The 26469-nt window shown below is 51.6% G+C and overlaps 11 protein-coding genes across 11 annotated transcripts, besides 8 other annotated features; 5 read left to right on the top strand and 6 right to left on the bottom strand.

Moving 5' to 3' along the window:
• Window positions 1-141: 141 nt before the first annotated feature.
• Window positions 142-1301, top strand: ACLA_038450 (Zn(II)2Cys6 transcription factor domain-containing protein; the record flags this gene model as incomplete). Its single annotated transcript, XM_001271059.1, has 2 exons — window positions 142-486; window positions 543-1301. 2 exons carry the CDS (start codon window positions 142-144, stop codon window positions 1299-1301), a joined length of 1104 nt encoding a protein of 367 aa, XP_001271060.1.
• Window positions 1302-1600: 299 nt separating this feature from the next.
• On the top strand, window positions 1601-2950 carry ACLA_038440 (SDR family NAD(P)-dependent oxidoreductase; the record flags this gene model as incomplete). Its single annotated transcript, XM_001271058.1, has 5 exons — window positions 1601-1766; window positions 1863-2050; window positions 2178-2329; window positions 2437-2746; window positions 2909-2950. 5 exons carry the CDS (start codon window positions 1601-1603, stop codon window positions 2948-2950), a joined length of 858 nt encoding a protein of 285 aa, XP_001271059.1.
• Window positions 2814-2840: a microsatellite.
• Window positions 2951-2975: 25 nt separating the features above from the next.
• Window positions 2976-3000: a microsatellite.
• A 1205-nt stretch (window positions 3001-4205) lies between these two features.
• Window positions 4206-5537, bottom strand: ACLA_038430 (serine/threonine-protein kinase; the record flags this gene model as incomplete). The annotated part of the gene is made up of 2 exons (XM_001271057.1): window positions 4206-4840; window positions 4910-5537. The coding sequence occupies 2 exons, from the start codon at window positions 5535-5537 to the stop codon at window positions 4206-4208; spliced, it is 1263 nt and encodes a 420-aa protein (XP_001271058.1).
• A 3079-nt stretch (window positions 5538-8616) lies between these two features.
• Window positions 8617-8640: a microsatellite.
• Window positions 8641-8860: 220 nt separating this feature from the next.
• Window positions 8861-8880: a microsatellite.
• Window positions 8881-10158: 1278 nt separating this feature from the next.
• ACLA_038420 (putative serine/threonine protein kinase (Prp4)) lies at window positions 10159-12686 on the bottom strand (the record flags this gene model as incomplete). Its single annotated transcript, XM_001271056.1, has 3 exons — window positions 10159-11627; window positions 11690-11916; window positions 11980-12686. The coding sequence occupies 3 exons, from the start codon at window positions 12684-12686 to the stop codon at window positions 10159-10161; spliced, it is 2403 nt and encodes an 800-aa protein (XP_001271057.1).
• Window positions 12687-13333: 647 nt separating this feature from the next.
• On the top strand, window positions 13334-13678 carry ACLA_038410 (translation machinery-associated protein 7; the record flags this gene model as incomplete). The annotated part of the gene is made up of 3 exons (XM_001271055.1): window positions 13334-13355; window positions 13419-13508; window positions 13584-13678. 3 exons carry the CDS (start codon window positions 13334-13336, stop codon window positions 13676-13678), a joined length of 207 nt encoding a protein of 68 aa, XP_001271056.1.
• Window positions 13679-14262: 584 nt separating this feature from the next.
• Window positions 14263-16024, bottom strand: ACLA_038400 (uncharacterized protein; the record flags this gene model as incomplete). The annotated part of the gene is made up of 3 exons (XM_001271054.1): window positions 14263-15799; window positions 15870-15931; window positions 15986-16024. The coding sequence occupies 3 exons, from the start codon at window positions 16022-16024 to the stop codon at window positions 14263-14265; spliced, it is 1638 nt and encodes a 545-aa protein (XP_001271055.1).
• A 300-nt stretch (window positions 16025-16324) lies between these two features.
• Window positions 16325-16355: a microsatellite.
• A 143-nt stretch (window positions 16356-16498) lies between these two features.
• Window positions 16499-16523: a microsatellite.
• A 672-nt stretch (window positions 16524-17195) lies between these two features.
• On the top strand, window positions 17196-17729 carry ACLA_038390 (cytochrome b5-like heme/steroid binding domain-containing protein; the record flags this gene model as incomplete). Its single annotated transcript, XM_001271053.1, has 2 exons — window positions 17196-17432; window positions 17499-17729. 2 exons carry the CDS (start codon window positions 17196-17198, stop codon window positions 17727-17729), a joined length of 468 nt encoding a protein of 155 aa, XP_001271054.1.
• Window positions 17730-18228: 499 nt separating this feature from the next.
• On the bottom strand, window positions 18229-20029 carry ish1 (double-strand break repair enhancer MSC1; the record flags this gene model as incomplete). The annotated part of the gene is made up of 5 exons (XM_001271052.1): window positions 18229-18703; window positions 18773-19564; window positions 19627-19774; window positions 19831-19881; window positions 19945-20029. The coding sequence occupies 5 exons, from the start codon at window positions 20027-20029 to the stop codon at window positions 18229-18231; spliced, it is 1551 nt and encodes a 516-aa protein (XP_001271053.1).
• A 1032-nt stretch (window positions 20030-21061) lies between these two features.
• Window positions 21062-22089, top strand: ACLA_038370 (PQ-loop repeat-containing protein; the record flags this gene model as incomplete). The annotated part of the gene is made up of 3 exons (XM_001271051.1): window positions 21062-21129; window positions 21189-21446; window positions 21510-22089. 3 exons carry the CDS (start codon window positions 21062-21064, stop codon window positions 22087-22089), a joined length of 906 nt encoding a protein of 301 aa, XP_001271052.1.
• Window positions 22090-22503: 414 nt separating this feature from the next.
• Window positions 22504-23446, bottom strand: ACLA_038360 (nuclear transport factor 2 family protein; the record flags this gene model as incomplete). Its single annotated transcript, XM_001271050.1, has 6 exons — window positions 22504-22620; window positions 22727-22828; window positions 22912-22983; window positions 23075-23139; window positions 23224-23241; window positions 23440-23446. 6 exons carry the CDS (start codon window positions 23444-23446, stop codon window positions 22504-22506), a joined length of 381 nt encoding a protein of 126 aa, XP_001271051.1.
• Window positions 22679-22721: a microsatellite.
• Window positions 22693-22721: a microsatellite.
• A 351-nt stretch (window positions 23447-23797) lies between the features above and the next one.
• ACLA_038350 (uncharacterized protein) lies at window positions 23798-26254 on the bottom strand (the record flags this gene model as incomplete). Its single annotated transcript, XM_001271049.1, has 1 exon — window positions 23798-26254. One exon carries the CDS (start codon window positions 26252-26254, stop codon window positions 23798-23800), a length of 2457 nt encoding a protein of 818 aa, XP_001271050.1.
• Between the last annotated feature and the right edge of the window lie 215 nt (window positions 26255-26469).

Genomic DNA, 26469 nt, shown 5'->3' with positions numbered 1-26469 from the left:
TGGTGCTCCCTCAAGTGCGGCCGGCAACCGGGTAACTTACCGACGTGTGGATTTCTCACCACGGTACAAATGTTTCACAGAGCCGGCGGACACGAATCACCAGACCATTCTCGAATCCAAACAATCAGCGAGTCTGCATAAATGCTTGCAGAATCGGGAACCCCCTCTAGCACGGGTGGGGACACCCCCAAGCTTCGGGCTGCTTGTGAGAACTGCAGACAATCGAAGGTGAAGTGCAATCTGTCTGGAAAGAGCACCTGCATTCGGTGTCTCCGTCACGGACTGGCTTGTCGATACCGGCTGGCGAATCGATCCGGCAAGCCAAAGGGTAGCAAGAACCGCGCTACACTGAGGAAGCTGAGACAATTTCCGGACCAGCGGCCTGCATTACGGGCTTTGAAGGGCAAGGACGACCTTGTGGCGGTCGTGGATAATCATTACCATTCGGAATACAGCGAGGCCCGGGTGCTCCAGCGCGATGAAACGGTGAGTGACAAGCCCAGCATTCTGGGCGATGGATAGCTGACTGGCCGCAGCTACAGGGAAGCCCGAGCAGTCAGGACACCAGCCCGCCTGCGGAGGGTAGCCCTGAAGGGCCTGTATTGGCATACTCTTCTATCCAAGAAACCGTACCGCCTGCGGGGTCGGAATACCTCCAAGCATCCATGTCGCCGACCTTTCTCCAAAAGGAGTTCATCACCAAAGGGCTCACGAGCTGTCCCCTTGCGGTCCACATCCCCGGTGCGATGCAGCCAACATGCGACTGCAGGGGCACGCTGGCATTCCACGAGAACCAGCTGCGGGATATGGTCTCTAATTCGATGCCCCTGCGGTTCGACCAGAGTCTGCAGAGTGTCAAGGTCGCCCTGTCTGTCTGTCTGGGGTTTGTGCAGTGCAGCATCTGCGCGAAAGACAGCACCAGTCTGTTGTTGCCCGTGTCGACCTTGGATCTTGTCCTGCAACTGCTTGATTACTGTATAACGTACGGGCTGGCAACGCCGCACTCTGTGGGCGAGGACTCCAAAACGAGCCGATACGGCTTGTATGAAGTATGTCCTGCCGAGAGTTGGTGGATCCGTCGTTTCCTGATCCGAGGGCGGCTCGTCCAGTGCAAAGAGGTGCTCGCGGGGTTGCAGGAGGCGATCGATATCTGCCTCGGGTCACCCTTTGGCGCACTCGGGAATGGAACACTCGAGGGAGGCCAGGGCGACAGTTGTCTCGAGCAGATCGTGCGGGGATACGAGGCGACGGTGGAGGCTTTTCTACACTGCTTGTCGGGGAACGGATGTATATGCACCTGAGAGGATGTACGAAGTAATTAGTATCATCATACCATGATAACATTAGCATTAATCAAGCGTTCTTATCACAGATCAGCGAGCGCAGTGACAAAAGGTACCTAGATGGGGTTCTCGGCATTAACAATGACGGGCCTCGGCAATATCCCATATGTGGAGAAAGCAAACCCCCCTCCGCAAACAAAACAATATAACCTCAACTCTTGGACCAAGTATCCAAGTATCCAATATCCATGAGATAGAAGCCATCACCCGTACCTCCCCAACCCAGAACCCTACACGGGAACAAGCAACCAGCCAAAATGTCCCACCGCCTCGCCCAACTCAACACCCACCTCAACTACCCAGCCGGCCTCCTCGCCAACCAAGTGGCCATCATCACCGGCTCGGGCCAGGGCATCGGCGCCGAAGCCGCCCGGCTGTTCGCCAACGAAGGCGCAAAGGTCATCATCGCAGACATTGACGCAGGTACGCCCTACGCCCTACACCCTTTTCCTTTCCTTTCCCTCCCCCTTCCGCGGGGGAAACGATCGACAAACAAGGCCTCGCTAACAAACAAGTTAGACAAAGCCTCCGCCGTCGCGGACAGCATCAACCGCGCGGGCGCCGGCCGCGCCCTCGCCGTCCCCGGCGATATCCTCGACGCCGACTACATCGGCGAGCTGGTGCAGAAGGCCGCGGCGTTCGGGGACGGCAAGATCCATATTATCGTGAATAATGCCGGGTTTACGTGGGATGGGGTGATTCATAAGGTAAGTTGCGTGCCAGTGCCCCCCCCCCCTTTTTTTGTTCTTACGCTTGTTTTGGGGATGAAGGGGGGGGGGGGGTTATGTATTTGTTGACGCGGACTAATTGGGGATGGGGCTACTGCTGGGCTAGATGACGGATAAGCAATGGGAGACGATGCTGGCGGTGCACAACACGGCGCCGTTTAAGCTGGTGCGCGCGGCGGCGCCGTATTTCCGGGTGCGCGATGGGGAACCGCGCGTGGTGGTGAATATTAGTAGTACGAGTGGGATCTATGGGAATGCGTATGTTCATTTCCTTCCTTGCCCTCTTTTGCCCCTCTGTTGGAAACTTTTTTTTTTTTGCTTTATGTTTCTAGGGTTGAGAGTGCTTACGATTGTGATGTGCATAGTGGACAAGCAAACTACGCCGTGGCCAAGGCCGGGCTGGTCGGGCTGACCAAAACCATCGCCAAGGAATGGGGCCCCGCGTACGGCGTGCGCGCGAACACCATCGCCTTTGGGTTCGTCACGACGCGGCTGACGGCCGCGAAGGAGGAGGGCGCGTTCATCACCACGGCGGACGGGACCCAGGTGGCGCTGGGAATCCCCGGGAAGCAGCTGGCCGGCCGCAAGGGCGCGGCGGAGGGCGGGCAGGCGTATCCGGATATCCCGCTGGGGCGGCCAGCGAGCCCGGAGGAGGCGGCGCGGTCCATTCTGGGGGTGTGTAGTCCGTATTTCTCATATGTAAGCGGGGAGACGATTCGGGTGACTGGGGGGAGGAATACCTAGAGAGAGAAAGAGAGAGAGAGAGAGATTTTTTAATTTGTCTCGTATTCAAATTGTGGCCTGCGTAGATATACAATGTTTTACAGCTATGTACAGTCAGTCAAACAGTATGGTTGGCTCGTGCTTTCGTACAGATAGACTCTGCCTCGTTGGTACACTTCGTTGCACACAACTTGCACACAACTTGCCCTGACGTGGCATGTCTCTTGGAATTCGGATAGCTGACCCAGAGTCTAGGCCAGGAAATGCTCATGGGTGAATTCCCACGTCAGCATCAGTTAATCAGTCATTATTGTTAGCCTTACTATCAAACACATTGGCCATTGGTTAGGCCGAGGCAAGAGCATCTTGGTGAGTTGCGCTGAGTGCAGACGTTGCTGACGAGGCTGCGAACAGGCAGACGCAGGTGGGTGTGGAGTCAGCAGCATTGGCTGAGGTGCGAGAACATGCAGAAGCAGCGGTATGGCAGGCAGAGAATACACAAAAGAAAAATGGAGAACAAGTGGTAGGTTGTCATCTCTATCTGTAAAAGATCCAGACCCGAGAAGCCTCTCTGCTGAGAGAAGATCCTGCATGTAGCGTCGATTGCTGAGATCACACCTGTGCCACGATGCCACGCTGTTGGTGATCGTTGAGCTCTAGGTAACACTTCTTGTCTGACAGAGAAACCAAACGTGTCGCATCGCGACGATTGCGAGAACAATTATCCAAACATCTTATCAAATAGTAGTCATGGTAAACCTTCCGAATGCCTCCTCCAAGGTATCAATTCCGCTGCCATCTGTCCAGTTTCGACTCCAGTCGGGGAAGGTTAATCAAATAAAAGAAGAAAAATAAACAAGGACATGCGATGCTTCTTTCATCCGGGGTATTTCTTTTCTTTCCAAAATGCGGGTCATCGACGCCAACACCAAAACACCAAGACAAATAAAATATCAAACATAATCCAACAAGGTATATGGGCCAAGTAATCATCAGAAATCCTCCCGTAATTGATTACATATGAATGAAGCAGAGCAAAGGGTGTCTGAAAGCTCACGGAAGAGCCAACAAAGCCCAGAATCCAGGAAGGGCCAGTCCAACACTGACTGGGAAGATCCAGCTGGCAGACCGGCAGATTTTCCAGGGTCCATAGAGATGGGTCTAATTAGGGTGTATGTGCAAAAATAAAAAGGGGAAAAAAAGGAAGTGAAAGATGGTATTTCAAGTTCCAGAGTGTTGTGTCCCCAATGCAAGGCAAGGGCGAGAAAATGGTCATATGGCTGGCCAAGGGGAAAAATCCAGTTCCTTATGTTGAATGGTTGGCGTAAATCATCAGGCTGCGTTAACTTTGTTTTTTTGTGATTTTTGTTTTTTTTTTTTCCCTTCGGTTGACAGCATTACTCCCTCTGCTTCAGCAGACGGGAAGTGGCTGTGGGTTTGACTGTGGCTGAATGAGGATGGCCTCGGAGATATCCTTGCAGTTGAGCGAATCCATTGGAAGCTCATCTTCAGAATCAAACTCCACAGAAGACATCGATGGGACACTGTCCATATCGGTGAAAACTTCGGTGAAGCAAGAGCCATCCGAGTCGCCCGAGTCGGAGAAGTCCGAGTAGTGAGACGAGTCGGAAGAGGTTGACTGCTGGGCCGTGAAACCATGTACAGGAACAGAGACAGGGACCTGAGGTCCACTGACGACCTGGAATGGCAAGGGTCCGCTGGGAGCGACCCAGGGGGTTACCGGGTTCAGAGTGAACTGAGGGCAATCCAGGATCAACTGGCGGAGCTCCGGGATGGTGATCCGTTTCATCGGGTCACATTCAAAGATGCGGCTCAGGATACAGACCAGTTCATCAGACAAGGGCAAGATGGACTTGAGGAAGAAGGGATCCTTTAGATAGGCCCGGAACGTGGAATCCTCGATCGAGGCACGTTTCCAAGGGTTGCGCCCGCAGGTCAGATTGACTAGAATAACTCCCAGGCTCCATACATCATTGGGGGCCGAGGCATAACACGACAACGGGCGGGGATTCGATTGCTGACATTCTTCAGGGGAAGAAAGAGCTTCGAGTCAGCCAGCTGGCACATCACGAGTCAGAAGAATTGATGCCTTACCTGGGGACATGTAGAAGGTGGAACCGCAACCGAAATCCGAGGTGAAATAATCCGTGGTAGCCAGGCCAAAGTCGGCCAGTTTGACCGTCAGGCCCTGGTCGGTGACCAAGATGTTCTCCGGCTTGAGGTCCCGATGGTAGATTCCTAGGGAATGACAAAACTGGACGGCATCCAGGATCTGGAGGAAGACCCGCTTGACCAAGGGATCATTGCCCACAAAGTTGCCCTTTTCGGTGATGCTGGAGAACAAATCGCCCTCCGGACAGAACTCGATGACCACATAGGTGCAGTCGACGGAATCCATAATGCGAACCAGGGAAACCACATTGGGATGTTGACTGGCCAGATGGTGAAGCTTGATCTCCCGTTGTTGGAACTTGAGCTGCCGGGCATCAAGTCCGACCTTGTTCAGGGCTTTGACGGCATAGAGCACATTGGTGTGGATGTCGACGGCGGTGTAGACCACGCCATACGCACCGACTCCCAGAATGCTTGTGAGTTCCAACCGGTTGGCTAGAAGGTATCCCAGGCGGTCCTCCGGGGTAAAACAACGGGTGACGGGGAGAGAAGGTGGAGGAGTAGGAAGCACGGGGGGATACATGCTATATGGAGGAGACGGGGGAAGCATTAAGGGGGCGAATAAGGTGTGTTGAGTTGAGGGTTGAGGGAAGGTAGGTAGGTCCAGTGGAGAAGTACTAGGGCGTTGTTGATCGTATAGAGATCCGTCGGAAGAAGGGTCCTTGATGCACACGGTATGATGGGCAAAAGATCCAATATCCAAATGGCCAGTGGGATCCAAAAGGGGGGGGAAGGACAGTCGTATTGATAGAATAATTATTAGAGAGATATTGGTTGAAGATCTGTTCTTGTTCTGACTCAAGGATCCATTGGGATGGCAGAAGAGAAAGGATCCAAATATAATTCAACTCCTAAGGGGGGGGGGATTGTCCGTTTGGGGAAGAGCCAGTATTGATTGAAGATGGGTTGAAACGGGGCGGTGGTTGTGGATATTGATGTTGTTGTGGTGATGTGTGTGGGTGATTGATGGAGAGAGGATGCGCGTTGTAGTATTAAAAAGGAGAGGTGGAGGGAAGCAAAGGAGATATATCCAAGATCCAAAGAGAAGCAAATAAGAAAGAAAGATAATGATAGGAACAATACACCAATAGCCAGAGAAGAGAAAAAGGAAGCGCGTAAACAGCAGCAGAAAGCAAGTGAAGAGCACAAGACGATACTTTAAGAGGGGAGGGGATGATGTGTTTTATGAGGATCGAAGAAAGGCGATATTAAGTTGAACTAGACTGGAGAGAGGCGAAAGCACTTGGAGGAGTGAGTGTATGAGGATTGGAGAGTGGGAATCCGATCCTCCGTGCTAGTAATCGGGCTAGTTTGGTGGAAATAAAGTCGATAATATTACAGTAATTAAATAATAAATGATAATGATCATAATAATCAAAGACCCCGGACCTCGTGGTCAATAATAGTAGTTGCCCCCTAAAGGCGCCGACTACTCAGCAATTGATCCTAGGTAACTACGCCGTAGAAAAGATATGATTCAATTTGACACCGTCACACCACAGAATCAGCGTGAGTGAGTTCCACACCCCCCCGCCACTCATAATAATAATAAGAATAATTACCACTTACCAGAGTCCCAAGTTCCAACAAACATTAATAGTTGGGGAGTACCTAGTTGATGGTGATTACTTTTCACCGACTAGCTACCTACAGACTCTACAGCTATAGGCAGATAGCAGATGGCGATGATCCATGTAACAGGACAGTTACATATTAAGCGCAGCACAGCACACCCCCATCCATTGATTGGAGGTTCTGACAGGAGCTGTGGAGGGGGGACCCCACCCGACTAAATATGTATGATGCTTAGACTAGTTTAGGGCCCCACCGAGAATAGGAATAGTCGAACCGGAAGGGAGGTGGGCAATCATTGATGATTGGGAAAGGGGAAAAACCAGTGGAGACAAGCCTAGGTCAGTAGTCAGTAGTCAGTCGTCAGTCTACTTGGGGCGCCCAACTTTGGAGGTGTTCCAGGCTCCACCCGTCTGGGTTTCAGTCACACCACTGACCACTCAATGGAATCATCCAGCCACGATTTTACATAGACTAGAACAGTTCTCCAACATCCCAGATCCGTGAGGAGACAGACAGCCTGGAAGTCATTATTTAGCATTTGGCTTTCTTCCATGGATCCCCGGTCTTATGGGGAATGATTGCATCGAGACTAGAGAACCAATCAGAGTCCTAGAGCAACTGAAGAACCTTCTCACATTTATTATGATGCCCCAAAGGCGTCACAAGGTCCTGCCTGCTTTCCTATCCATTCTCGTCATCCAATCAGACTAGCTGCTCCAAGGGTCCGGGACAAAGGCCAGCCTCTCCGCCAGGATCCGAACTGATGGGCAAGTGCAACAAGTAGTAACGAGTAACGACAACAACAATAACTACTAACTAGTAACTACTCCGTAACTGACTAACAAGCACTGGCCGCCGTGGCTGTACCAGTCAGTGCAGACTCGATCGACCGGGGGACGGCTCCTCAACCAAAGTCACTACTAGTAACTCACTAGTAAACTACACAGTATGAACTTGATTTGCTGCCGGAGAGCGAGAACATCCTTAGAGGCGGTGAACGGTGTGACAGGTTATAGGAGGGAAAATACCTAGTCAGGACTCAAGGACTCAGGAGTCAGGACAGCCAACAAGCAAATCCGATCCATTTGATTCATCTTTGTACATCGAATTCGAGTATTCCATACTTACAAGGCTACTAGACTACTTACTTCTGGAGCTGCAGTCATACCGTGGCGCAGTCTCATCATTGGCTGCAAGCGGATGATATCCGCTGCCATGACAATGATTGGACCATCATGCTGCTGGACGACAATAGTAGTAACGCCCTATTTGCCTTGGCCCTTGAGGATATCCCATGTTCTATCTCCAGGCCGAAAGGAGTAGTCTGATTCTTAAGCCTCATGGGTGATGAATGATGAACGATGATGATCATGGTGAGAGTCGACGACGCCAATGAAGTCATCTACCGCCGAAAGGAGCCCAAGGCTTTTTTTCTGGATGGAGACTGGGGATGACCCACTTGTGTATCGATCGCAGTCAAACATCTCCGTCTCATCTGAGCATTTCTAGTTTCTCCAATCTACATCCTTACATCCTTACATAGTTTTCTAGTTCCCTCCTGTCCATCGGAATTCCCTCGCTATTGCTAATGGAGATTGGATAGATACTTGCCAGCGTAATTCTCCACCGTCGGATGGAAAAAACAAGATAGCAGGCCAGAGTAGCCAAAGTTCACCAGAAGATGGTGAAAGTCTATCTATCTCAATCTCACAAATCAGGCCCGACCCCAGTAGTCGGGGGCAGAGCGCTGAGCGGCACAGTGTGCACACACAAAACCTGGAGCCTTTGTCGCATCACCAGTTTCACCACTCTCCAGACCGACTTCTCTGCCTTCCCCCGTCCCATCACAGAGAGAAGTGGGAAAAAATAAATAAATCTGCGACAGGATAGATGATTGCTGTTGCAGTGGCGATTTCAAAAAATATCCGTTCTGAGGACCGCGTCTCCTTCTTAAGTCTTCTGCCTTCATCACACCGTCTTTTCAAGAATTGCGGTCAGCTCCAACCACCCTCCACAATCAGCACTCTATAGATGTCTACTGTGTAGATACTGTGTAGATAGATAGATAGAAAGATAGAAAGTGAGGCAAGTAATGGAGGGCCGCCACAGCCAATGATTAGCCCACTCGCACCCGCTTCGAGAACCTCCAGTCATCCACCCGCGCAGGCCACCAAACCCCATGATTGGCTGCTTTGCTGCCACGTTTGCGCTCGAGAGTTTTGGTCGGTGGAGACGAATAGTGGATAGGGATTGGTTGAAACGTGGGGCTGTGTCCTCTTGTGTTGGGGGGTTTTCTTTTTATTATTATTATTATTATTTATTGCATCAGAATAATGGGAAAAGCAAGGCTGGCGACTGCGAGACTTACAGAGTAGTGCATCTAGTTATTCGATTCCTTTTGGTTCTTTGGATTTGTTCTGTTGTGCGTGACCCACCTACTACTAGTCTACTACAGTACTACTGTGCTAGAGTCTAGAGAAGGGTGGAAAATGTTAATGGATGGAGTAAATATAGTTAATTATCCTCAGGGCTCAGGCAACAATCGCCTGTAGGCTGTATGCTGTATGCCTTACCCCCGGAGCGGAGATTTTCTAATTGGCTGGGTTGCGATTCTCTCGATCGTTGCTTTTTTGCCTTGTCGATCTTCATACTGTTGACTGTACTCCATACGTAGTAGTACTATTAGGCGGTAGGCAGGAGGCACTAGATACTATTCTTGTATTCAGCATCTAGGAGTACGGAGTAGATATACTTGAAGTGATAGATGCAGTTAGTTCACTATCAAACATTCATACACAAATATACATACATAGTCAGGTAACCATTGCTCTACTGTTCTTATCGCTGAAATACATCACATCTCCCCCATCTAGAACTACCTAGACGACAGAGCATCTAAGATCAATACCACCCGTAGAACCCATCCAGGAAGTTCCAGAACACCCAGATAGACGCTCCCATTCTTCACACACACAGATCCAATATCCAAATCCCCCATGTGGCGTCAGCCTGCACTGGACCGTTTCTTCATTCAACACCCGTTGATTTTGATCCAACCGTCTCTGTGTCCATATCTGTGTCCGCGCGTATCGTTTGACATTTCGCCACCACCGCCGTCCCGCGATCATCGAGTCATACAATCCGCAAAATCATCCTTCGTCGATTGTATGTATGCTCTTCGCCTCCATGACAGGTGGTCAGAGTCAGACATGGTTCGAAATTTTTTTTATACTTGACTTCACGGATCATCGATACCCCTCTTAACCGCTGTGGCAAGAGTCGATAGAAAAGCCGCCGTGGTGCTACCTGATCTTCATCCCATGGCTTTTAGGTACCCCGTACGTTCAAACACATCCTGGGTATGGGACTGGGGATCCTAGCATACAATGCAAGGTTAACCCCGATAATCAATCGTTCCCCTGGGATAATCCAAACTTTAAAAGGAAGAAAGGAAAAGAACAAAAAAAAAATCCCTATGAATTCGAGTGCATCGCTCTCGCTTCTCGCCCTCAGCCATGACATAACGGTATGACTAGAGAGGTATGACTATATACGATTAGATCAGAATCTTCCCACTCATCCCAAGGCACCCTGTCCTACGGCTTTGGCCGCGCAATGAACGGATGCTTCAACGCCTCTGCCGGCGTGCACCGCTTCTCCGGATTAAGACTCAGGCAGCGATCTAGAAAATCCACAAACAGCGCCAGCTCCTTCGCCTCGCTGTCCGTCATCCCTCTGGTCTCCTTGCCCATCAATCGGGTCCGCAGATCACGCGTGGGTTTCTTGAAATCGAGGATCTTGGTGGACAATCGCCCCGTGATCCGATCCTCTTCCGTACTGTGGAAGTTGAGCATATCATCGAAATGGTGATGCGTCAGCGACCCGCGCCGTAGTAGCTTCGGTGGGTATTTGCCACGACACTCCATAATCGACCGTAGCATCTGGTTGTTATTCCGTCCCGTAAACAGAATCTTGCCCGTGTAGAGTTCAAATAGCGTGCACCCGATCGACCACACGTCAATCGCATAGTCATACGGAATACCAAGGATGATCTCCGGTGCCCGGTAAAATCGACTGACGAGATACGGCGTGATCTCGTTCTCCGTCGCCGACGACGCCGAGCCCAAGTCGCACACTTTGAGCACATTGCGCTGCTCGTTCACCAGCAAGTTGTCGGGCTTCAAGTCTGCATGGAGAATGTTGCATTTGCGGAGCAAGCTGAGACCGAGAAACATCTGCTGAGCATATGCGCGAATGGCCCGAAGATTCAATCCAACGTCCCGTCCGAACTTCTTCAGAACTTCGCGTAGATTCATGCTGAGATTCTCAAACACCATACATAGATGCCCTTTGTGGTCGAAATAGCGCTCGAATCGGATGACATGCTTCTTATCCTCCGGATCGGCCTCGCGAAGCTGTTCCAAGATGGCAATCTCTTTCATTCCCGCCTTCCTCATGGTGTCGTTCTGACGAATGATCTTGACCGCAACAAGACCGCCTGTCTTCGAATCCGTTGCGCGTACAACCGATGAGAACATGCCCTTGCCGAGGTTCTGCTGCACGTGATAGCGTCCATTGATCAACTCACCCAACCGGACATTGTAGTATCCTTCAGGATCGTCCCAGTTGTCCATCATGCTGATATCGAGCTCCTGGGGTTGAGGAACCGGCACGGCCGAGGCATGTGTCGGCTGCGTAGTTTCCTCCTTATCCTCAGCGAACATATCATCGTCATCCTCAGCAAACATGTCGTAGGGATCCTTCGCCTTGACCGGGGGTGGTTGCAGCTCAGCAGCGTCCGGCATCAGAACGTCCTGTTTGGTGGTTTTCGTTTCATCATAGCGAGCTGAGGAGACATCCCCATTCGAATCTACGTTATCGTGCTTTTGCCTCTCTGCTTTCATGTCAATGGTCGGATCATAATCCGCCGCAGATGGCTCATCCTTGTCCGCGCCGTTCACGGGTGCATCGTGATTAGCTAAATCAGCATCATTGCCAACCTTGAACTCGAACGCATCGCCAGCGCCATCGTTGGGTGCCTCGGAGGCTGATCGCGGGGGGGAGACTGTTACCAAAACCATTAGTTCACTGTGGTTTGATAAACTACATCAATCGGACTTGTCTCACCTGAGGCGACATCACGGGACGTAACTGCATCCACACTCGGAGTTGACGAATCCGTATCGGCGCCAATATGAAGAGCTTGTAGTTGCATAGGTGTTGCCTGGCCTCGATATTTGGCTTTAATCGCTTCGCGTCGCTTACGGCGAGCCTCTAGACGAGCTGCCTCATCAAACGCCCCGGCGGGCTCCTCAGTTGGACCTTTGCTCTCCTGTATCGGCGGCAAGGTTGCACTGGGAGGTTATCAGCAGGCTGGATATCCAGAATAAAGAATGGAAAGGGGCACCAAAAATTACCTGTCTTCAACGCGAGGAGCCTGAAAAGAAACATGCTGCACCTGATTCTTTCGAATTTCAGCCTCTTGTTTAGAATCTTGAGCGACGATTGCAGTGTTCCCTCGTCCGCTCACTAACTGTTCAGTAGATGGCCTCCTCCTGCCAGTGTCCCGAGAAGCTACGCTTCCGTCTCTACCTCGTTGAGAATCCCACTCATTGCCCGCGTACTGTTTAGGTTTCCTCACTTCGCGATATGGCGACCGACTTCGAGTTCGAGGGCGCTTGTCCCCCCGTCGATCATAGTCATCCGTATACCGCAGCCCACCACTGTGATCATCGTCTCGGTCGTAATCGTGGTAAGCCCTGGGGCGCCTTTGCGAAGCGGGACCTCGACCATGATATCGGTCATCGTCGTACCTGGGACCACCGCGTCTCGACGGTTCGTGTCGATAACGCCCCTCGTCATAGTCATCCTCGCGTCGGCGTTTGTGACCTCTGTAGTCTCGATAGGGAGAGCGGGAACGGGATCGCGATCGGGACCAAGTCCTCGTCCTGGACCTCCGTTGGCGTGGCGATCTACTCACGGACGATGTACTGACTCTGGTTTGACGGTCAACGCTGGTGCCATTAAGAGAAAGTTGCGACGTAGTTGCCTTCGTCTCTGAACCTGATTCGATGATCTCACCCTCAGAAGGGGTCGATGGAGACCTCGACCTGCGTGACGCCATTGTTGTGCAATGGGCGCTCACCGGATATTCAAGAGAAGGACCTGAGATGAGAGATTCCCTTTGAACACAGCTTCGGAGAAGAATTGAGGGAGACAACCCCGGTTAGCAAGAATGCCTTCGACAACAGATAAATTTGAAGTGTATTGAGAAAGTCCAACCGGCTAGAGATGCCACGGCCTTTGCCAACTTGACTACCGCCTCACAGGGAGCATACGCGTCTGAAGAAAACTCGTTTCTACAAGCTGTATGCTGTAGAACCCACTGAAATAAGGAATCCTCCTAGCTCTTCTTAAAGATGAAAAGAAAACCGATGGAAACCTGAGAAACAAGAGATGAGTGAGACAGGAGAACCCAGAGAGAGCAAGACAGAGCCAGAACCAGGAAACCCAGATGGTCAGTCACAAGTCACAGTCACGTTTGCTGGCAAAGGCGGTCAGCGCGATTTTCCCTCTTGGCTCGATCAGGCGCTAGCGCCACCCCGCAGATAAGCATTTCTTTTTCCCTCATCCCTCTTATTTTTTTTTTCTATTAGTTATTCTGCTTTCTCTCTCCAGTCTCTAGGCTCCACAGGTCGCGATCGTCCACCATCTGCTTTCTTTCGGTTCTAGTGAGCGTTATCTCCCGTTTTTATATCGGACCTCTACAAAATGGGCGGTGCAAGCAGAGAAGGTACGGTGTTTTCCCTACGCCCGGATATAGTGAGATACCCCGCTAACAAGGCGCATTGTTTAGGTGGCAAGGTCAAGCCCCTCAAGGCCGCGAAGAAGGATAAGAAGGAACTCGATGACGATGATCTCGCCTTCAAGGAGAGACAGAGAGCCGGTATGAATACCTCAATAACCTCCCGAACATCGAGGGACGGCGCGATTTAACTAACTCTGCGGTTGTGTATTCTAGAGGCCAAGGCTAAGAAGGAGCTGATGGACAAGGCGAAGGGCAAAGGCCCGCTGAACACTGGTCAGCAGGGTATCAAGAAGTCGGGAAAGAAATAGATTGTCTCGCTAGGATTCGCGCGATCATTCTTATGAGATACAACGAGCCATGACCTACGATCGCCTTCGTGGCGCGCATTCATGTTTGGCATTGATTATGCCACTTTTATTACCTTGGATTCCTTTCTTGGCATATGTATAGCCATTTGTTTCAACATATTTCCACTGCCGAGAGATATTCGCGCGCAAGCTCGCTACCTAGTAAACCGTACACCAACCGGAAGAAGGAAAATGAACATATATGTATTGACTTGATTTTCTGATACGAGAAACCTTCTTTAAAACATGGAACGGCGGGAATCATAGGTGCCCCCCTGGTTTTGTTAAAATTGAGTCCTGGATAATGATAATCTGCCAGCAGGGTAACCGTAAAGGAAGAGAGAAACAAATCCCCTGAATCAAATGCGCTAACGAAAAAGGGTATTCGCAGGCCCAACACACGATATCTTCCAGCAGCAGAGGCGGAGCAGTGAAAAAGATAAGACAAAGAATTTCAATCCAGCTCATCCAAATGCAAAGACAAGAAGCGCGACTGTAGAAAGAACGGGATCAAGGTGAACAGGACGGATGCCAACGCTTGCCTTTCAGCTAGTCACCCGCTTAACCCATAAACTGGTATCTCCACCATACAAGGCTCGCTCATCGCGTTTCTTCCATGCTCTGAATAGCTTCAAGCCAATTTCATGCTCCTCTCGCTTGATCTCCGCCAGTTCGTTGTTGAGACTGGCAACCGTCTTTTTGACCTCCTCCCGGGCAGCCATGTCATAGGCAAGAGAGCTAGGCTGGATGACCTGGGTAAGTTCGTGGATAATCGTATCAATGTTTTCCCTCCGCCGCGTGAGGTTGTCTCTCCTTGCTTCTAGCTGCTCAATGCGGGCATGAGCTTGTTCCTCCGGAGAGCACTGAGACAATTCGCTCGTGTTACCAGCTGACTGGGATGGAGTGGGCTTTCTGGTGGGCTTCTTGCCCGGGACCACCGCACTCGCCACCGGCCTCTTTCTGGACATGATCGACGGGGCGTTGTCTGTATTCTGGGAGGCTGCGTCGATGCTATCCCGACGGCTGGGTGTAGAGCAACGCGTCTCGGTCGTGGCGCATGTGGTCGCACTGAAGCGACTGACGGGCTCATGCGCTTGATCCCCCGTGGAAAGCTCCAGTCCAGCCAATGTAGCTTCTAGGTCAGGCTTGGGGAGGTCGATCCGAGGAGGAGCATCGTTTCTAATGATGGCAGGAGAAATTGCCCTTTGCGGGGTTGAGTCTTGGTGGCGGCTTCTGCTAGGCCAGCGTTTGACGGTACTCGCAGGATTATTCTTTTCTGCACCGCCCGTAATAGTAGTAACCACAGATGGGACTAGTCCAAGATATGCATGATTCGGAGACGTCCGATCCTTCTCGCTCGATCGAGTGTTGCTGGATCGTGGTCCACGTGATGATGATCTGCCCCTTGGTTTCTCCTGGATTGGATTTATCATCGGCGTTCGCCCACTCTGACCTTTCCAGGGCTCCCGCATTGCCAGTGAGAACGGATTGTCATTTTTTGATGACGACCGTCCGCGTCCGCCCGCGTTCTGTTCTCTTGTATGATATTGATCTTTGGCCCATCCAGTGAGCCCACGTGATCTCGTTGGCTGTGTTTCAAAAGAAGCATTTCCGGCAGTCCTAAGCGCAGGATTATCTGAGTGTTGGACGGCAGACGGCGCGGTGAAATCATCCCGTCGTGTCGTGCGGTTCCGACTGGACGGATCCTGCGTGGATGGCCTATCGTTTAGTTGTGCAGAATCCGCGCGTTGACGCAAGATCGGCAAGTTGCTCTTGTACCTCGTTGTTTCTGGGTTTCGGTCGAACGCTTGTTTTGAGTCGATCTCCAGAGATGAGACACGCGAACTTTCTCCGCTGTGGTGTGCCTTGTTGATGAAGATGGGCGAGTCGGGAGGCGAGATATCTACGCTGGCACTCTCTGCGGCGGTTCCAGGGTCGCGGTAGAACCTGTCTTCGTTCTGATAGCTCCAAGTAGTCGAGCGCTGACGACCTTGATCGACTGGGGCGCGAGCCTGCGCGGAAGATGCCACGCGATGATCTGAACCCGGCCGACTTGCAGAGAGAGTTGAGTGCGGGGGTTTCCTACGATCTGTCAGTGGGGCTGGGCGACGGAAGAGCTCGTCAGCGTGTATGACTGATATTTCGCACTTACTGTGGTAAAGGTAGAGCTCTAGGAAGTTTTTCGATGTGTTGAGCGCCGGGTCCGGGAGGGGCCTAGTACATGTTATCATCCAAGGACTTGTTAGGCAACGTAGGGGTGCTAATTACAGGTTTCCGAGACCGATGGAACGACACCTTTCCCCACATTTTGCTTGCAAGAGATATGCTAAAGAACAGAAGGTGAGTACTTTCTCCTGAACGTGTTGGTGGTGGAGAGATGAACGAGAGCTGACAGATTTCGTCATGACATACCTCTTATCTACAAGGATCAGCAATAAAGGTAACTAAGAAAGAAACGTGATTCTGCCCGATGATTATTGACTTCATGCACGGACATGCCAGCATGCCACTTAATGGAAGGGTCGAGTCAGAGGAAATGCCCAATCACGCTGAGCGAAGATGAGAGAAGATTCCAAGCAATGCAAAGAAAAAAGCAAGGAGTGAAGGAGAAAGAAAGAAAGAGAGAAAGAGAGAGAGACAGGCAGAGACCAGCAAGCCAGATGAATAGAGAAAAGAAAGGAGAGAGAGAAAAAAAATGAGAAAGAAAGACAAGAGACAAAACAAAGATGCCCCCAAGACTAGATAGAAGAGAAGAGAGAAGAAGAGACGAGAGGAAGAAAAGAGAGGGAGAGAGGGAGAGAGGGAGTACAGCCTACAAAACCCGGGCAGAGCAAGAAACCGTTGAGTCTGGAATTACGATTTAGACTAACTAATAATAATTATTGACAGGACAAGAGGACATGCTTGTGCCCATTGGCACTAGAGAAGACATCTACACTATATATAAATATAATAAAGGACCCTGTTTCAGATGCGTTGTTGGATCTTGACAGAGCAGTTCTTGAGGTTATTAATAGGTCCTGGTCCGAGGCTGTTATGTAACCTGCGTGCCTGCGTGCCTTATGGAACAGGCTAGAAGGTTGGGATCCTCAGGTTTCAGGCCGCCACAGCCGGTATCCGTATTACGGAAAGATTCTCCGCAAAATGAAATAAATTCCAAGCCGGGATTGACGTCCGTCATAATCAACAACGAACGGCTTACTCTCAACATCACCTCCCATCATTCTTTCTCTCGACGTTCTTGTCGTTCATCTCCACCAGTTTCCCAGACACATCTATAATCATGTCCTCAGCAGGTATGAAGTCACTTCCCTTCAAAGGCTTCAAATATCTAAGCAACTAAACTCTCCATAGGAAACGGCGCGGTCCCGCCGCCCGCCGAAGTGTACCACTCCCCCCCCCCCCCCCGGTCTCCTAAACATTTCTCAGCGCCATAAAGAACAAACTCCATCTAATCTTGCCAAAAAAAACCCTTAGGATGTCAATCGCAACCCCAATCAACCTCATCCTCCTCTCCCTCTTCGGCGTCCTCGTCTACATGCAATTCCGCCCCAAGGCCCCCACCACCCTCCCGCAGGCCCCGCCCCCCGTCGTCTTCCGCACCTTCACACCAACAACCCTCCTGCCCTTCAACGGCGTGGGCGATCAACCCGTCTACCTCGCCGTCCGCGGACGGGTCTTCGATGTGACCCCCGGCAAGAACTTCTACGGCCCTGTGCGTTTCCCGCCCATGCATGCAGGGGAGATAGGATTGAAAAGAAAACTGACGAGTTTTGGACAGGGCGGACCGTACGAGAATTTTGCCGGCCGGGATGCGTCGCGCGGTCTGGCGCACCAGAGCTTCGACGTCGAGATGCTCACGCAGGATCTGAAGGGGCCGCTGGATGACCTGAAGGATCTCACGGCGGATCAGCTTGAGAATCTCCAGGGCTGGGAGGAGCGGTTTTCGGAGAAGTATCTGGTTGTGGGAAAGTTGGTTGCCGAGGGGGATCCGGAGGCGCCCAAGTCGTAGGTTGGCGATCTGGGTAGTGGTAGGCGTCGCCTGCACTGTCCGAGTCATTTTGGGGGGAGGATGGCTGATCAATTGATCTGTGGGCTGGGTATTTGCCCCGGGCCGATTGGGGTGCTCATGGCAAGGATGGAACTGATCTGATGGGTGATTTGGATGCTGTATGAGCTACGATCTCAGTTGACTATGATACGATCATGCTCATCTTGCATTGTTCTGAAAATCAAGTGTCGCACTGTACTTGGAGCGTGGATCGCCAGTCTACACTTGATATGTTGATAACTTTTCCTTGCCATTATACCAGACTGAATGGTTATTGCAACATTTGCAAGTGAGTTAGTACCCCCAAAATATCATCTCAATCATCATAACATTCATAAAAAGCAAAACCTCAGAAGGAAATTTAAACCACTTTGTCCTGTCTGCCCCGCGGAACCTCTGTAGATGAAAGCAAAAAGAAGATCATACATACATGATACATTAGCGGAAGGTTAAAGTTAGCTTAGAGTTCGGACCGGATCCGCTCGGTTTCAGCCGACGCCTTCTCCTTCACCTTCTCCGCAGCCTCCTGACCCTGAGCTCGACCGCTCGAGGCTCCAATCTTCAGCTGGTCCATGACCCACTGAGTCCATTCATGGAGCTTGCTGTACAGGATGCCCTGGGGGCTAGTGGTACCATACCGGAAGTACTGGGAGTTACGTCTGGCCGCCGCACGAAGCTCGTTGACACCAGAGCCCTGGTAGACGGGGATACCGTAGGAATCGAGGTATGCCTTGAGCTCGGAGTGGGACCAAGTGTCAAAGGTCGTATCCTTGGCTGCATCGGTGGCTTGCGCCATGTATGAGGTGGCAGATGCCAGGTTGACTCCGCCAGACTTGGAGGCTTTGGCGTAGGCGTCCTGAGCCTGCTTCAGAAGTTCGTCGCGGGTGACGTCTGCACGGTGAGCTGCCTTGGCGTTTAGAGAAGAGAGGTACTTCCTAGAGACCAAGTTAGAAATTAAGATCATACGATTAAGGCACGGTCGTATATTGCATATCTGCACTTACTTCAGCTGTTCGGTGTTCCAGGTGTCAAATGTCCAGGCAGTCCATCCAGTCGCAGCCTTGTGCTTGTTCAGCCTGACCTTGGCAAGCAGCTCGTCGCGCTTGCTAGCCTGAGGAACGGGAACCCCGCGAGCATCCAGGTAAGCCTTGAGACGGGAGTCCGACCACGACTCAACAGCTGCATCGAATGCATCCTGCGCCTTGAGAGTGGCATCATCGGTGGCCCGCGCATACTGGTTGCCGGCCTTGGAAGTAGCGGCGCCAATCAACTCAGTCACTGACTGGGAGGCAGTCTCGGAAGCAACGGATGCCTGGCTGACAAGGGAAGCACGGTGCTTTCTGGCCAGAGCGATGAGCTCGTTGCGCTTAGATCCCTGGGGCACCTTGACGTTGTGCTCATCAAGGAACTTCTTCAGGTCAGAATCGGACCAAGCATTGAACAAAGCCTCACTCAAGCTCGACTGAGCCGCTTCCGCAGATTTCGTGGCAGAGGCTGCAATGTTGCGAGCCTGCAGACTGGCCAATCTGGCGTTGCGGCGCACGGATGCAATAAGCCTGTCCCGAGTCGTTGGCTGAGGTACAGGCCATCCGCGTTCGTCAAGCCATTCCTTCAAGTCGGACTCGGACCAATGCTCATACAGCCAGTTACCGGGGTATGCTGCGGTTTCGCCAAACTTCTTCGCGATCGATTCATAGTTCTCACGAGCGGTTTTCAGAAGCACGTCACGCTTACGGGGTTGAGGGACGGGAACACCATGTCGGTCAAGGAATGCCTTGAGCTGAGAGTCTGACCAACTGCAAGAGGGTTAGCAACGGCTGCTCCAAGCTTGCTTCGCGAACGCCACAGAGGTACTGACGTATCAAAGATCCATTCCTTGGCATGATGCCAGTTGTGGGTGGTATGCTCTGCCGCCTGTCCCAGAGGCTTCTGCACTTTCGAGTCCCAATTGGCCTTGACCAAGCTCTCCAGGTCCTTGCGGTCGGCAGGGGTGGGATAAGGGATATCTAGGGATTCGATCAGCTCTAGTGGTTTCTTCAGCTCGGAGAACAAAGAAATATACCGTGGTCGGAGAGCCACCGCTCCAATTCAGTCTCGTGCCATCTGTTGTAGACTGAAGTGGTGTGGTCAGCAACAGAAAAAGAAGCCGGGTCAATGACAATTGCGTCAGACCTACCTGCTTTGTGGAGCCAGTTGAACGCCCCGACCGCTTGAGTCGATGCGAGGAAGAGCACCAGGCTGGAGCCCAGATTGAGTCTCATCCTGACTGATCGTCTCGACTATGCAGGCCGAATGGATTGTAGTATTTGGTTTAATGGTATCGTGTCAAAGACTCTATGAGGTTGAGATTAGCTCTATGAAGCTCGATGGTAACCTAGGACTGAGATGCCAGTGAAGGAAGGGGAGATCACCTACAGTTACAGGAGCTGGTACTTGAAGAGATAAAGAGGAGGTCCAGAACTCAGGGAATAATGGTCAGGGATAGCGAGTATTTAAGCCGGCCCAGAAGTGAAGTCCAACAGAAGCAACGAGGGCGAGCAGACGTTGGCAAAAAAAAAAAAAATGATGCATCTGGAGAAGATGATAGACGAGTGACGTAGTGCTGTGTGCTGCCCATGTTTGGTGGCCAGTTTTCCATGCTTCGCGGGTGTTGGCGTCATCGACAGAGCATCGCTTTGTGTCCTAAGAGGAGGATGAGACTATATCTACATATGTAACTAGGTCGAATCTCCTGTACTAGGGAAGCCTAGATCCACCTGGCTACGAACAATTCCAGCAGTAAATCAGATTGTCCAGGTATCTAGAAATCTAACTAGTAACAAGTAGAAATAGATACACCCCAATGACGGAGCCCACTGTCTTTAATTAAGCTATGTTTAGTCGCTGCCTTAGGCTGCCAGTCTCCCCGTTCGGGTTAGCGTGGTCCCTGTCCCCGTTTAGGAAATGCGGAGACCTCAGGCAGGTTGTTATCGCCATATCGATCAGCTGTAAGGAGTCGTCGTGGCCACGCCCATTAACCAGCACATCGGCTATCTCTGGGATGAGATGAGATGAGAGAGGGTAGAAAGAAAAAAAGGGGCACTGAATATGCTTCTGAAGTCGACGGCCTGGATTAGGAATCAGTCTGCGACTTGTCTCCCCGTCCGATCAACGACTGGTATCGAACCTGCACATCTTCAGCGATAACATACAACAGCGGGAAATCGATCTGGTTCCTCAAGCCTCCAACTTCTCGTTCTATATAAACCCTCTACTCTGGCGGGCCTGAACCTGGTGCGCTCGCTGCTACCGACATGGATTTCTCCAACCTCGAATGCAGGCATCTGGTCTCTCCAGACTACAAGAACTTTGTCCTCTCCATGTATGCTTTCCAAATAACTTTCTAGGCCCATCCCTTGTCCCCAATGTTAATGAACACAGTTTGATTATCTTCGGGATTCTCCTCTCCTATCTTCCTCAGCATATCCGCATCATCTCCCTCAAGAGCTCTTTCGGGATCTCTCCTTACTTCGTACTACTGGGAACGACTTCGGGGACATCAGCGCTCGTGAACGTTGTGACACAACAACAAAGCTTGCATGATGTGGCATGTTGCAAGAGCATCAACGGAGTGGCTTGTTTCGGGGGACTACTCGGGATCTTCCAAGTCGCAACCCAGTGGTTCTGTTTCGTCATTATGTAAGTCCAACCCCGTCGCTGTCAGATAACGAGCGCGCTGGCTAACAGGGCCATCACTCTTAGCCTTCTGCTTTTCGTTCTCTATTTCCCTCGAGCCACTTCGCCAAGCTCGCCTACTACCTCGGAGTCTTCAACTAGAGATGGCCCAACCCACAAGACAGCCTTGGTGGTGGGCGGTATCTGTATTCTCCACGCTTTGGTAATGTTGATCATTACCGCCGTCTTCGCCCTCCAGCGACCATCGCAGCTCCAGGCCTGGTCCAACTTCTCGGGCGTGGTCGCCGCGATTCTCGCGTCAATCCAGTACTTCCCCCAGATCTACACGACCGTCAAGTTGCGCTGCGTGGGCAGCCTGAGCATTCAGATGATGTGCATTCAGACCCCTGGAAGCCTCGTGTGGGCAGGCAGTTTGGCTGCCAGATTGGGGCCGAAGGGCTGGAGCACCTGGGGCGTGCTGATCGTCACAGCATGCTTACAAGGCACGCTCCTGATGCTGGCCATCTTCTTCGAATACTTTGGTCCCAGCAAGCAACAGGACCATCACCATGGCAAAGATCTTCCTCCAAATGGCGCAGATGAGGGCGCAGATGAGCATCGCGACGAGCAGCCGTCGGAAGAAACCCCGCTCCTTCAAAGCCACTGATCGACATTCAGTGGGTACGAATCGTTGGGTGCCAACTCGAGTCATGGTATTAGTTCAGACCTTGACCAGCTGATCAGGGGTGTGTGAGATGATGAAATCAAGAAGGCAGCTGAGCGGCTTCAAGATTCAATTTGACCAAGATATGGGAGGGAAACAGGTCGTTGGAGGAACCACTCTGTGCCCTGGAGAGCACAGAGTTTCATCAACTATATTCATGGAGCGAAATAAATAGAATAAAACGCGTCTTGTTGCAGGGAAAAGATCTAGCAAGCATCGAGCAGCGCCCTGTGGATGCATGCCCTGTCCTCCCTTGTATTCATTATCGTAATGTAACCATTGCCCTTCGCCTGATTCTTACCCACCCATCGCTTGCCGCGACCACCGGCCACTTCACCTCGGCTCCGCACCCTTTCTTTACGCGGAGGGGTAGATCAGTCGGAACATGTCGTTCAGGACGAAGTAGCTGCCCTGGCCGTCAGGGAGAAGCTGGAAGGTCTGAGCATAGCTCATGGGCTTCTGCTCCTCATCAACCTATAACAAGAATCAATACACACAAGTCCCGCCGAACAGCGAAAAGCGAATCGGAATCAAAAAGAAAACCGAAAAAAAAGAAAAAAAAAAAAAAAAAAAAACATACAAGGAGACCGCCGGTCACCATAACGAAGATACCACCCTGCTCGTTCGAAGGCTGAGCATCGAAAGTCGCGATCTGGTGCTGGACCTTCTGGAAGGGAAGGGCCTGTCGCACGAAGGAATCTCCATCAGCACATCCTCGTCACCCCCCGCCTCTCACAAAAACCACCGCCAGATATGAGCACCCACCGTCAGCTTCTCGATGATGCCGGCGACGCCCTGGACCGAGGAGGTCTCGAAGGTGAGCATCGACTGGTCACGCTGTAGAATGTGCGGTTAGTCCAGTTTCTTCGTCTTCAAACCCGGCCACGCGTTCCAGCCCGCGAGGCACGAGGGTACGGGGTGCTCATACGTAAAGACCAGCCAGAGATTGTCTGTTGCTATCAAAGGTCTGATAGTAGAATTGCACGAACTGCTCTGTTGGTCAAGAAGGAAGGGGTTTGGTCAGATTCGCCGGGTTGTTTGGGTGAATGGATTTGGTGATATCGAGGGGACACGCACGGGCGATGCTCTGGAAGTCTAGATCGAGTGTAACACATGGTTAGTTTTTCATCCTGGCGAGAGTACAGAGGGAAAGCAAATGGTGGTTGTTATATGCGACCAGGCTCAAGCAGCTCGGAGGGGCTGTCAAGGAGGGGCAACAAAACATCAATGCAAAAATAACGGTATCAACAGATACACAACAGCCATTAGAAAGCAGGGAGAGGAGCAACTTACCGGCCATTTTGATATATGGATGAGTCTGGTATCTGGTTGCAACGGAAAGAAATGAATCGAAAAACAAGGTATCTGGATGGGAAGAAAGAAATAATGCTGGACTGATCGCAAATCGATATTTGAATCGGAGACGAGAGAGAGTGTGTGGGGCCTGAGGCTCAGAGCGTCTTTTTATCACCCGCAATTCTTAGTCTCTCCCTTCCTAGTACTATCTATCTACTAAGTAGTAATAACTACTGCCTGAACGGCTCTCTCTGCGCCGCCCGATGCCGCCTTGACGAACATAGATTTACTGGATGGTTTCATTGGCAATATTAAGTAACTTCATCAGGAGTCGTTATTTGTAACTACCCAAACATCACTCCGAATCAGAATCCGCAAACATGTCTTCAGCCTTGGGTCGCGGTTTTCGAACGGGCGCCCGCGGCTCAGGCTGAGATTGCGACTCAGACGGTGGTTTGACTGTTTCTTCTTTGAGGCCAGTCTCTTCCACTAATGGTTCCTCTTCCATTGGGTCTCCATCGGGTACTTCTTCTAGATCACTATCTTCCATAGGCTCACCGTCGATATCACTCATCGGCTCGCCATCGAGACTGTCGCCAGCTGCATGACTGGGGCGCTCATAGTCCACATCCATCCGGCCCTCCTCTGTTTGCACAGGAGGCCGACTCGGGTCGAATTTTCCAGTCGATTCATCCTCTTCCAAAGTCTTCCAGCGACTTTTACCCTTGGAAAAGGCTCCAGATGTCTGTTCTGCCTCTGCCTTCGCCTTCTCTTCCCGTATTTCTTCGGCCGTAAGTGGCGGCTTCTCGAAGACCTGGGAGAAGTGCTCCTGACTCGATTGTGGGAATACGCACCACCCTTCCCAAAGATGCAAGAGTGAGCCTACGCTTCTCTTCCATTTTTCGGCTCGCAGCCGTCCCCAATGCAGGTCCTTTTCCAGTCTCGCAAGGTGCTCAAAAACTTGATGGGACTTCAATGCTGACTCAAACAGCTGCCGATAACGCCAGGCATGACGGACACCGCTCGTAGCGGAGGATGAGAGAATGTCAGAGATAAGGTAAAGGCCGACGAGCTTAGCAGAAGACGTATCCATGTTGTTCTGTGATGACAATCGGACTTCCTCATCGGGCAGGTTTTCGGAGCCATTCCTTGTTGCCTCCTGCCGCGCGAGGCCTTTTTCAATCTCACGATCAGGGTTAGCCCCGGTGTAGGCAAACGGAGTGATGATGTTCATCACAATCAACTCGACTACCTCGTCCGCCCCGGCGCCTGCATGTTCAATGGCGAAAGCAGTAACACGCGCAACATCTCCTTTGCGTAGTTTTGCATGGGTGGTCGGAAGTCGCGCAAGTAGATGAGTGAGTTTCGCCTTTTGTAGAGGATTCATATGGCCGAGTCCTTCGTTACTGCTGCCGACCCCGTCCGCTGGCGGGGCTCCCCCAAGGTTCCGTCGCTCATCCTCCCCATCCGACATTTCCTCGTCAGAAGAGTTGTAATCTTCATCCGAGACGAATTCATCCATGCGCGTGGTGTATTCGAACTTCATACCGCTCTCTGGAGATACCCAGCTCGGGCCACCCTCAAATATCAATGATGCTTTCTGGTTCCTACCTCGATGAGCGCCCTTATTGTGGCGGTTGGTGAGAATGTCCCATAGCTTCCACCGATAGTAAACTCCGCCAGCACTCCTCGGGTCCCACATCCAAGCCCACTTTTCGTCCCTTTGCACCTCAGGTCGACTCATTAGCAGAGCCTCAAACTCTGGGCCGTAGTTCAAAAGATTCTCCAAAGTCTTGTGTATGAGTTTCAGCTGCTTCAGATCTGACGGCGGTTTTACCTCCACCTGCGTGACGGAACCACTTCGGCTATACGACGGACCATAAGACGTCGGCGGTGCAAACGCTCCCCGATGAGAACCCGGAGGCGGCGCTCGATTCATACGGCCGCCATATTCAGATGCAATGGTCTTGGCACCAAATGGAAGAGAGCTCGTTGACGATAGACCCACGGTGACCGGGATCGAAGAACTGATTGCGGCGGAAGAGAGATGCCTCGAGATAGACAGATAATAGCCCCATCCTAGGTATCGATTTTGTAGTGCACTGACTGCAGAATCTATGTCCGAAGCAGCAGATTCATTCGCGAGGGTCACAATAGCGGAAATTGACTTGCGATCGGTCGCAGACTGGCCAGAGGGTCGAAGGATTTTCACGTTGTCTACCGACAAGACCGATGGTATCAGCGATTTGATGACGGAAGGAGAAGTTCCCGGCGGGAGCGAAGCCAGGTACAACGTAGGTTTCGCGGCTGCTCTTTCGGCCTCCTTCGCTTCGGCTGTCCTGTCCTCTTCGTCGTCCGAGGTGCGAAAGGCCGACGCGGCGGGTGAAGACCCTGGGCCTGCGTTTTCGAATCCTAAAATACCCTGTGTAGAATCTCTGTTCCCGCGAAACGGTTGGAACCCTTCATGATTCCGTTTGCGAGATAGCGAGGGTGGAGGAGGGCCCAAAGTCCCTGGGCCGCTATTGCGAGGTCCGGAGCTGGTGAAATGTCGTTTCGCCGGACCACCTCCAAATGCTGCCCCTCTCCCCCCAAACTTATTGAATCTGTTCTCTGTATTAGGTCGATCCGTATTCAGAGAATCGTCCTCGAATGATTTGACAAAATCCTCGTAGACTGCAGCTGTCTCGGCTTGCTCTCGGGCACGCTTGGCTTCGGCTTCGGCTTTCTGACGCTCAAAGAGAGACTTCTTAGGTAGGGCAGAGAGTTTGGCTGAAACTTCCGAAAAGCCCTTGGGTTTTGCGTCGTCAGGCATCGTGGAGAGAAGCTGCCAACGCAGCGAATTGCTTGTCTTGGTATTCACAGGGACCGTATAGAGAAGGCTTGGAGTAACTTGCGACCATACTGTTGTCCAGCTATCGGAGCGGAGGCGGAGATGGTTGCAGCCTGAGGCATGAAACACCTACTTCGTAATCCTCACATGCACTGGCAAATTGTATTTGCTACAACAAACACAATCCTTCAATAATA

Source organism: Aspergillus clavatus, genomic scaffold (assembly GCF_000002715.2).
Source record: "Aspergillus clavatus NRRL 1 1099423829802 genomic scaffold, whole genome shotgun sequence".
Classification (NCBI taxonomy): Eukaryota; Fungi; Ascomycota; class Eurotiomycetes; order Eurotiales; family Aspergillaceae; genus Aspergillus; species Aspergillus clavatus.
This window is presented reverse-complemented; position numbering and strand designations above follow the sequence as displayed.